This window comes from Cetorhinus maximus, unplaced genomic scaffold (assembly GCF_964194155.1).
Source record: "Cetorhinus maximus unplaced genomic scaffold, sCetMax3.hap1.1 HAP1_SCAFFOLD_429, whole genome shotgun sequence".
Lineage (NCBI taxonomy): Eukaryota > Metazoa > Chordata > Chondrichthyes > Lamniformes > Cetorhinidae > Cetorhinus > Cetorhinus maximus.
In genome coordinates this window covers 11171-22500 of record NW_027596373.1, presented here as the reverse complement: position 1 = coordinate 22500, position 11330 = coordinate 11171, and the positions used below count along the sequence as shown (strand labels likewise).

The window sequence follows — 11330 nt, the reverse complement described above, 5'->3', positions numbered from 1 at the left end:
CCAGCCCACACACAGCTCACAGCCTGGGATCCAGCCCACACACAGCCCACAGCCTGGGATCCAGCCCACACACAGCTCACAGCCTGGGATCCAGCCCACACACAGCTCACAGCCTGGGATCCAGCCCACACACAGCTCACAGCCTGGGGATCCAGCCCACACACAGCCCACAGCCTGGGATCCAGCCCACACACAGCTCACAGCCTGGGGATCCAGCCCACACACAGCTCACAGCCTGGGGATCCAGCCCACACACAGCTCACAGCCTGGGGATCCAGCCCACACACAGCTCACAGCCTGGGATCCAGCCCACACACAGCTCACAGCCTGGGATCCAGCCCACACACAGCTCACAGCCTGGGATCCAGCCCACACACAGCTCACAGCCTGGGATCCAGCCCACACACAGCTCACAGCCTGGGATCCAGCCCACACACAGCTCACAGCCTGGGATCCAGCCCACACACAGCTCACAGCCTGGGGATCCAGCCCACACACAGCTCACAGCCTGGGGATCCAGCCCACACACAGCTCACAGCCTGGGGATCCAGCCCACACACAGCTCACAGCCTGGGGATCCAGCCCACACACAGCTCACAGCCTGGGATCCAGCCCACACACAGCTCACAGCCTGGGGATCCAGCCCACACACAGCTCACAGCCTGGGGATCCAACCCACACACAGCTCACAGCCTGGGATCCAGCCCACACACAGCTCACAGCCTGGGGATCCAGCCCACACACAGCTCACAGCCTGGGGATCCAGCCCACACACAGCTCACAGCCTGGGGATCCAGCCCACACACAGCTCACAGCCTGGGGATCCAGCCCACACACAGCTCACAGCCTGGGATCCAGCCCACACACAGCTCACAGCCTGGGATCCAGCCCACACACAGCTCACAGCCTGGGGATCCAGCCCACACACAGCTCACAGCCTGGGGATCCAACCCACACACAGCTCACAGCCTGGGATCCAGCCCACACACAGCTCACAGCCTGGGGATCCAGCCCACACACAGCCCACAGCCTGGGATCCAGCCCACACACAGCTCACAGCCTGGGATCCAACCCACACACAGCTCACAGCCTGGGGATCCAGCCCACACACAGCTTACAGCCTGGGATCCAACCCACACACAGCTCACAGCCTGGGATCCAGCCCACACACAGCTCACAGCCTGGGATCCAGCCCACACACAGCTCACAGCCTGGGGATCCAGCCCACACACAGCTCACAGCCTGGGATCCAGCCCACACACAGCTCACAGCCTGGGATCCAGCCCACACACAGCTCACAGCCTGGGATCCAGCCCACACACAGCTCACAGCCTGGGGATCCAACCCACACACAGCTCACAGCCTGGGATCCAGCCCACACACAGCTCACAGCCTGGGATCCAGCCCACACACAGCTCACAGCCTGGGGATCCAGCCCACACACAGCCCACAGCCTGGGATCCAGCCCACACACAGCTCACAGCCTGGGATCCAACCCACACACAGCTCACAGCCTGGGGATCCAGCCCACACACAGCTCACAGCCTGGGATCCAACCCACACACAGCTCACAGCCTGGGATCCAGCCCACACACAGCTCACAGCCTGGGATCCAGCCCACACACAGCTCACAGCCTGGGGATCCAGCCCACACACAGCTCACAGCCTGGGATCCAGCCCACACACAGCTCACAGCCTGGGATCCAGCCCACACACAGCTCACAGCCTGGGATCCAGCCCACACACAGCTCACAGCCTGGGGATCCAGCCCACACACAGCTCACAGCCTGGGATCCAACCCACACACAGCTCACAGCCTGGGGATCCAGCCCACACACAGCTCACAGCCTGGGATCCAGCCCACACACAGCTCACAGCCTGGGATCCAGCCCACACACAGCTCACAGCCTGGGATCCAGCCCACACACAGCTCACAGCCTGGGGATCCAGCCCACACACAGCTCACAGCCTGGGGATCCTGCCCACACACAGCTCACAGCCTGGGGATCCAGCCCACACACAGCTCACAGCCTGGGATCCAGCCCACACACAGCTCACAGCCTGGGGATCCAGCCCACACACAGCTCACAGCCTGGGATCCAGCCCACACACAGCCCACAGCCTGGGATCCAGCCCACACACAGCTCACAGCCTGGGATCCAGCCCACACACAGCTCACAGCCTGGGATCCAGCCCACACACAGCTCACAGCCTGGGATCCAGCCCACACACAGCTCACAGCCTGGGATCCAGCCCACACACAGCTCACAGCCTGGGGATCCTATTGAGATTACACAGCACTTCCTCAGCATCATCCACAGCAACTGCTTCCTGTCCCCATGTATCAGACAAGAAATATGTCGACTGAGAAATAAGTACACACAATAATATAGTCCAGAGCATTAATCCACCCCCAATGCCCAGAGCATTAATCCCCTCCCCAACGCCCAGAGCATTAATTACCCCTCCCAATCACCCCGGGTCTTGACTCCCCCCAGTGGCCAGAGAATTAATCCCCCCAACGCCGAGAGTATCCTGAGCACCCACAGTATCGAGCTTTTCCTTTGCTCTGCTATTTGCAGACTCGCTCTGGCTGAAAACCAATCTGATCACTGGAGTGAACATTTCCGGTTCTCATCTCGAGCTGAAATATTCCGTCTGTTTCTCTGCACAGATACCACCCGGACCTGCTGAGTATTGCCAGTACTTGCCTGATTTTATTCCCGATTTTTGCAGTATTTTGCCCTGTTATTGATTACCTGAACTCGCTCCATCATAATCGGATCCATAACCCCCATTAAACTGGGTCATTGGCACCATGACTGGGAATGGTGGCTGCATCTTTGCCTGGCTAGGGTGAGAATACGCACTGGCAGCATAGGAGCTCGGGGCATAGAGGCTTGGAACTCCAGCTGTGGCCGCTTTACCTGCGTGATAAACTGGGGAGAAAGATAACAGGTTAAAGGATTCACATTTGGAAATTCTCCCAAAATATCACACCCAGGGACACAGAGACGCAGTGTTGGTATCTCACCCCGAATGCCAACAGTTTCCCAGGAACAGGAGGAGGCCATTCAGCCCCTCGAGCCTGTTACACAGGAACAGGAGGAGGCCATTCAGCCCCCTCGAGCCTGTTACACAGGAACAGGAGGAGGCCCATTCAGCCCCTCGAGCCTGTTACACAGGAACAGGAGGAGGCCCATTCAGCCCCCTCGAGCCTGTTACACAGGAACAGGAGGAGGCCCATTCAGCCCCCTCGAGCCTGTTACACAGGAACAGGAGGAGGCCATTCAGCCCCCTCGAGCCTGTTACACAGGAACAGGAGGAGGCCATTCAGCCCCCTCGAGCCTGTTCCATCATTCAACTAGATCGTGGCTGATTTGTACATTTTAAGGGTTCCACAGCCCTTAACCCCCCAACCCCACAAAAATCCCTCAATCTCAGTTCTGAAATTTTCCATTGACCCCTCCCAACCTCCACAGCTTTTTCTGGTGGGGTGGGAGGAGAGAGTTCCAGATTTCCACTCCCCTTTGTGTGAGGAATTGCTTCCTGACATCACCCCCTGAACGGCCTGGCTCCGATTTTAAGATTCTGCCCCCTAGTTCTGGACTCTCCCCCCACCCACCCCCACCAGGGGAATAATTTCTCTCTATCAACTCCGCTCAGGCGGCTGCAGTATTTACAAATGTTAACTTTCTCCGCCTTTTCCCTTTAATCCACATTCCAGTGCTGGTTGACAGAGTAGCCGGAGACGGACAGAGGCTGCGTGAGGTCGGAGTCGAGAGATTGTACTTACGTGCCCACGGACAACAGCATTTCTCGGGACAACACGGGCATCTCAGGTAGCAGCAGCAAGTATAAGGGCAGCACTGGCACCAACAAACTCCAACCAGTGTCAACAGGATGATGAACCCCAGCACCACCAACACCACAAACAGCCAGTCTGAGGGGAGAGGGACAAGGTTACCAACCAGGGAAAGTGTCCACATTTCTTTATCTTTACCTGCCCTCTCCAGGGCAGGTCACTCAGCCGAGGGCTCTAAGCTCAGTTACAGGCGTTTATACAATCACTACGATCTGCTTTCACTCCTACGGGCTCAGTGCATCACAGTACATCTTCAAAATCAGCAGATTATACATCAAACGTCCATTACCTGCATCAGGCAGACTACACGCTGGACACCACACATTACAGATTCACTCTCGGCACACCTATTTACACATCTATTTACACAGCTATTTACACGTTACACTTTGGGGAGGTGGTGGTATAGCATAGCGGTAATGTCGCTGGACTAGTAACCCAGAGGCCCAGGTTAATGCTGTGCAGACTTGGGTTCAAATCCTGCAGCAGCAGCAACAACCGGTGGAATTTAAATTCAATTAATAAAATCTGCAATTGAAAACGCGTCTCAGTGACCATGAAACTATCATCGATTGGAGTCAAAACCCATCTGGGTCACTAATGCCCTTTAGGGAGGGAAATCTGCCGTCCTTACCCGGTCTGGCCTACATGTGACTCCAGACCCACAGCGATGTGGTTGACTCTTAACTACCCTCTGAAATAGCCTAACAAAGCACCCAGTTCACAGGGACTTAGGGATGGGCAACAAATGCTGCCCTTATCAGGGAGACCCACACATATATCTTCCCCATACATGATATAGGCAGACTATATCTTCCCCATACATGATATAGGCAGACTATATCTTCCCCATACATGATATAAGCAGACTATATCTTCCCCATACATGATATAGGCAGACTATATCTTCCCCATACATGATATAGGCAGACTATATCTTCCCCATACATGATATAGGCAGACTATATCTTCCCCATACATGATATAGGCAGACTATATCTTCCCCATACATGATATAGGCAGACTATATCTTTCCCATACATGATATAGGCAGACTATATCTTCCCCATACATGATATAGGCAGACTATATCTTCCCCATACATGATATAGGCAGACTATATCTTCCCCATACATGATATAGGCAGACTATATCTTCCCCATACATGATATAGGCAGACTATATCTTCCCCATACATCATATTTTTTTCATCTGTTCATGGGATGTGGGCATCGCTGGCGAGGGTTACGAATCCCTAATTGCCCTTGCTCAGAGGGCATGGAATGCTCTCCTTCATTGGCAGAGGTATAGAATATAAAAGTAAGGATATAATGTTGGAATTGTATAAAACACTGGTGAGGCCACAACTGGAGTATTGTGTGCAGTTCTGGTCACCACATTACAGGAAGGATGTAATAGCTCTGGAGAGAGTGCAGAGGAGGTTTACAAGAATGTTGCCAGGGTTAGAAAAGTGTAGCTACGAGGAGAGATTGGATAGGTTGGGGTTATTTTCCTTAGAACAAAGAAGGCTGAGAGGTGACTTGATTGAGATGTACAAAATTATGAGGGGAATAGACAGAGTGGACAGGATAAAATTGTTTCCCTTGGTGGGGAATTCTAGAACCAGGGGACATAGATTCAAGATAAGCGGCAGAGGGTGTAGGGGGGACATGAGGAAGAACTTTTTAACGCAGAAGGTAGTGTAGTGGGTGTCTGGAATTCGCTGCCCAAGTTGGTGGTTGAGGCAGAAACTCTAAACTCTTTTAAAAAGTACCTGGATCTGCACCTTAAGTGCTGTAAACTGCAGGGCTATGGGCCGGGTGCAGGAGGGTGGGATTAGAAAGGGAACCTGGATGTCCTCGGGCTGGCATGGACAAGATGGGCCAAATGGCCTCCTTCTGTGCTGTAACTTTTCTATGGTTCTATGGTAAGAGTCAACCACATTGCTGTGGGTCTGGAGTCACATGTAGGCCAGACCAGGTAAGGACAGCAGATTTCCCTCCCTAAAGTACATTAGTGAACCAGATGTTTTTTTACAACAATTGCAATGGTTTCATGGTCTATGCTGCGGAGGTAGAGAATCGAAACCTTGAACATGTTGTACAGGAAATAACAAGAGACTGAAATTCTCAAGAGATGGAGGAGAGCTCTGAATGAGAGAATCTCCCGAGCAGCAGTGCAGAAAATGCTATTCCCCAGCCCCCAGGCTCTGCATTGATGCAATGCTTTTCTTCATCAGCTCATCATTATCCCAGGAAGGGCCCAGTTCTACTCTGAAAGCTGGAGTAGAGTTCAGTACCTGGCATGTTCCCTATCTGTACACCTGGCAATAGGTCAGAGGTCCCTCCAGTTCTACCTGGAGAACAAAAGAGAGAGGACAACTGAGTTACCAAATAGGAAACTGTCCAACAAAGTGACCTAAACCCTGGATCTTCTGCATCCCTGATTTCCGTTCTTTCGGGTGCTGGGGCCCTAACCTCTGGAATTCCCTCCGCAAACCTTTCCCCATCTATGTCTCTGTCACTCTCTCTCTCTCTCTCTCTCTCACGCTCTCCTCCTTAAAGCCTCTATGAACAAACGTTAGGTCAGCTGCTCCCCATATCTCCTTACACATCTCAGTGGCAAACTTTGTTCGATACTCACTTGCACGAAGTGCTTGGGAGGTTAAAAATGCTACATAAATGCAAGTTGTTGTTGCCTGCTGTGGAGCCCTTTCCATATGAGGCAAGGTCCTCACGAAACGACAGACAGCTGAGTGTATCCCATCAACGGCCCTCCCCTCCTCCCTCTAAAGGGTGGCCACAGGGCATGTCTGTATGGAATAGGGTAACTGACAGAGCAAGTGTTTGTGCCCCCCTCACACAGAGCCCTCCCAGACACCCCCCTCCAACACACTTCACACTCCCAGGCCCTCACAGGTAGTCTCAGGACCTCAAAAGCGACTCTCCGTGGAGACTCATCTCACAGGCTGCAGCACAAAGGCTAAAAAGCAGTAAAGGATTGAAATAAACCACTGACAACCTGAAACAAAAACACGCACATTTCCCACCACTGGGACCGTGAGGTCATTCCTGCACATTTAGCAACCAGTTTGAATGTGGCAATTGCTAATCTCTCACCAAGTGAATTCAAGAGCTGCAAAGCGTAACGGACAATAGCAACAGGGTATCAGGGGTTAGGTCACCGACTTAGATTCAACAGGAAACATTTCTTTCCCTTTATCAATCAGCCGTATTTCAGTGTGTGTGGGACCCGTACCCCAGTGAGAGTCAGTGTGTGTGGGACCCGTATCCCAGTGAGAGTCAGTGTGTGTGGGACCCGTACCCCAGTGAGAGTCAGTGTGTGTGGGACCCGTACCCCAGTGAGAGTCAGTGTGTGTGGGACCCGTACCCCAGTGAGAGTCAGTGTGTGTGGGAACCGTACCCCAGTGACAGTCCGTGTGGGTGGGACCCGTACCCCAGTGAGAGTCAGTGTGTGTGGGACCCGTACCCCAGTGAGAGTCAGTGTGTATGGGGCCCGTACCCCAGTGAGAGTCAGTGTGTGTGGGACCCGTACCCCAGTGAGAGTCAGTGTGTGTGGGACCCGTACCCCAGTGAGAGTCAGTGTGTGTGGGACCCGTACCCCAGTGAGAGTCAGTGTGTGTGGGTCCCGTACCCCAGTGAGAGTCAGTGTGTGTGGGTCCCGTACCCCAGTGAGAGTCAGTGTGTGTATGGGACCCGTACCTCAGTGAGAGTCAGTGTGTGTGGGACCCGTACCCCAGTGAGAGTCAGTGTGTGTGGGACCCGCATCCCAGTGAGAGTCAGTGTGTGTGGACCAGTACCCCAGTGAGAGTCAGTGTGTGTGGAACCCGTACCCCAGTGAGAGTCAGTGTGTGTGGAACCCGTACCCCAGTGAGAGTCAGTGTGTGTGGAACCCGTACCCCAGTGAGAGTCAGTGTGTGTGGGACCCGTACCCCAGTTAGAGTCAGTGTGTGTGGGAACCGTACCCCAGTGAGAGTCAGTGTGTGTGGGACCCGTACCCCAGTGAGAGTTAGTGTGTGTGGGACCCGTACCCCAGTGAGAGTCAGTGTGTGTGGGACCCCTATCCCAGTGAGAGTCAGTGTGTGTGGGACCTGTACCCCAGTGAGAGTCAGTGTGTGTGGGACCCGTACCCCAGTGAGAGTCAGTGTGTGTGGGAACCGTACCCCAGTGACAGTCCGTGTGGGTGGGACCCGTACCCCAGTGAGAGTCAGTCTGTGTGGGACCCGTACCCCAGTGAGAGTCAGTGTGTGTGGGACCCGTACCCCAGTGAGAGTCAGTGTGTGTGGGACCCGTACCCCAGTGAGAGTCAGTGTGTATGGGACCCGTACCCCAGTGAGAGTCAGTGTGTGTGGGACCCGTACCCCAGTGAGAGTCAGTGTGTGTGGGACCCGTACCCCAGTGAGAGTCAGTGTGTGTGGGACCCGTACCCCAGTGAGAGTCAGTGTGTGTGGGACCCGTACCCCAGTGAGAGTCAGTGTGTGTGGGTCCCGTACCCCAGTGAGAGTCAGTGTGTGTGGGTCCCGTACCCCAGTGAGAGTCAGTGTGTGTGGGACCCGTACCCCAGTGAGAGTCAGTGTGTGTATGGGACCCGTACCCCAGTGAGAGTCAGTGTGTGTGGGACCCGTACCCCAGTGAGAGTCAGTCTGTGTGGGACCCGCATCCCAGTGAGAGTCAGTGTGTGTGGACCCGTACCCCAGTTAGAGTCAGTGTGTGTGGGAACCGTACCCCAGTGAGAGTCAGTGTGTGTGGGACCCGTACCCCAGTGAGAGTCAGTGTGTGTGGGACCCGTACCCCAGTGAGAGTCAGTGTGTGTGGGACCCCTATCCCAGTGAGAGTCAGTGTGTGTGGGACCCGTACCCCAGTGAGAGTCAGTGTGTGTGGGACCCGTACCCCAGTGAGAGTCAGTGTGTGTGGGAACCGTACCCCAGTGACAGTCAGTGTGGGTGGGACCCGTACCCCAGTGAGAGTCAGTGTGTGTGGGACCCGTACCCCAGTGAGAGTCAGTGTGTGTGGGACCCGTACCCCAGTGAGAGTCAGTGTGTGTGGGACCCGTACCCCAGTGATAGTCAGTGTGTGTGGGACCCGTACCCCAGTGAGAGTCAGTGTGTGTGGGACCCATACCCCAGTGAGAGTCAGTGTGTGTGGGACCCGTACCCTAGTGAGTGTCACTTACCCAGGACAATCAGTTCCACGTAGCCCTCATTGTTACCCGAGAGATCCTGGAACGCGGTGACAGTGCAGTAATAAACACCACTGTCTCCCCAGGCCGTCTGTTCAATGCTGAGGTCAGCGTCTGAATGAGACAGGAACATTAATCAAACAAGTGAGGAAATACAAACCTTCCTGTCTGCCTCTAATTTCGCAATGCAACTCAGAATCATTTCCCTAAGTTACCACTGCAGCCAGACAGCAGGTTAACAGAGAATCACCGGCTCGATGGAACTAGGTTAGTGTAGCACTGCTCCCATCACCAGACTGTGTTATAGTTCAGAAGTCAAGGTCAACAACAAACCAATCCCAAGGTCTCTCTTTGCTAACACTTTAGGGAGTGGTACATGGGTTCTATATCTGTGTTATCATGTGAGGGAACAGGACACGGGATCTGTGTCTGTTTAAATGTTAGGGAGCGGTACACAGGATCGGTGTCTGTGTCAACATGTTAGGGAGCGGTACACAGGATCTGCATCTATGTTGCCATGTTAGGGAGTGGTACACGGGATCTGCATCTATGTTGCCATGTTAGGGAGTGGTACACGGGATCTGCATCTATGTTGCCATGTTAGGGAGAGGTACACAGGATCTGCATCTATGTTGCCATGTTAGGGAGTGGTACACGGGATCTGCATCTATGTTGACATGTTAGGGAGTGGTACACGGGATCTGCATCTATGTTGACATGTTACGGAGTGGTACACGGGATCTGCGTCTATGTTGCCATGTTAGGGAACGGTATATGGGATCTGTGTCTGTGTCAACATGTTAAGGAGCGGAGCACGGGATCTAAGTCAGTCTTAACATGCTAGGGAGCGGTGCACGGGATCTATGTCGGTCTTAACATGTTAGGGAGCAGTACACAGGACCTGTGTCCGTGTTGATGTGTTAGAGTGTGCTACATGATGTCTGTTAACAAGTTAGGGAGTGGTACGTGCAACTGTTCTGTGCTCCATGTTCAGGTTTGTACACCCACAAACATTATCTTCAGTCAAGCCCACAGATGTCGACTCTCTGTACAGTTAACTGGGCGCCGTTGCACGGGGCTTTGCTGGGGACACAGTTCGATTGCTGTGTACAATCCCGGTCTCCTTAACAAAGGAAGGAGCCTTAGAAGGCTTGGAATAAGTGAATTGTCCTTTGAGAGGAGGTTCAGTTGGATGTGCCAATTCTCTCTGAAGAGTGAGAGCTGGTCTCACTGAATCATGTGATATTTGGAGGGTTTTGACAGGGGTTGATGCTGAGAGACTCTTTCTTCCCCAGATGGAGAGTCCAGCACTAGCCAGGAGGAGGGGCAGTCCCAGGATGAGGGGTCGGCCATTTTGGACCAAGACGAGGAGAAATGTCTTCACTTGGAGGGTTGTGAATCTTTTGAATTCTCTCCCCGAGGGAGGGGCGGATGCTCCATCGCTGAGTATTTTCGAGACTGAGGTCGATGGATTTTTGGGCATGAAGGGATAGGGAGGGAAAGTGGAGTTGGGTAGATGATCAGCCACTATGGTATCGAATGGGGGGAGCAGGACCCCCTCTTCCCACTCCTCCCCTGTCCCCTTCCCTATCCACCTCCTGTTTATATCCTTGTCTTCTCAACAGAGCTGCTTACCATTGACGATGGTGATCTTTCGTCCCTGATAATACTTGTCCAGTGTCACTGCTTTGCCCTGTTTGGATGCTACAATGCGCACAGTGCGAGAGTTATCCGGACAGTTCACGTATGGATTATAGTTTGGGTCAATTTGTTGCATTTGGTCATTGATCTGATTGTCTGCACTGCTGGGGTTAAAAGCGTCCAGCACCCGATCCCGGCAGAAGGATTTGTATTTCCAAATGACAGTAGGAGGCTGGGTGGCACTCGTGTCATAGTTACACTTCAAAACAATGGACTGGAAGAGAATGACATGCCGAATGGAGTCCGGGACTGTCACCTGGATCGCTGCAGAGAAACCTAAAGAGCAGAAAAAAGATATCCAATTACACAAATCAGTGAGGCTGGCACAGGAGGGAAAGGCCCTACCCCACAGGGTGCCCCAGATTCCATCTCCTCAGGGTGTCGGCACACTCCTACCCCACCCTCCGAGGGGATGGATACCCTCCAACCCACACCCAAGGTGTCCAAAATCCTCGCCAACCAGGCGCCTGGTACCTTCCCCTCTCCCAACTCCCCCCAAAGCACCCTGTACCCTCCCCATCCCCACCCCTCAAAATACACCGTATACACTCCCCACCCCTTCAAA

At 53.6% G+C, this 11330-nt stretch overlaps 1 protein-coding gene across 1 annotated transcript in view; it reads right to left on the bottom strand.

Annotated features, from left to right (window-relative positions):
• lsr (lipolysis stimulated lipoprotein receptor) overlaps positions 1-11041 on the bottom strand; it is a gene marked incomplete at its 5' end in the record, with an annotated part of 20875 nt that extends 9834 nt beyond the window's left edge. Inside the window, 5 exons of the mRNA XM_078535393.1 lie at positions 2760-2939; positions 3797-3943; positions 6165-6221; positions 9059-9178; positions 10700-11041. Coding sequence (XP_078391519.1) covers positions 2760-2939; positions 3797-3943; positions 6165-6221; positions 9059-9178; positions 10700-11041 — 846 coding nt within the window. The remainder of the gene's footprint in view (positions 1-2759; positions 2940-3796; positions 3944-6164; positions 6222-9058; positions 9179-10699) is intronic.
• Positions 11042-11330: the final 289 nt, after the last annotated feature.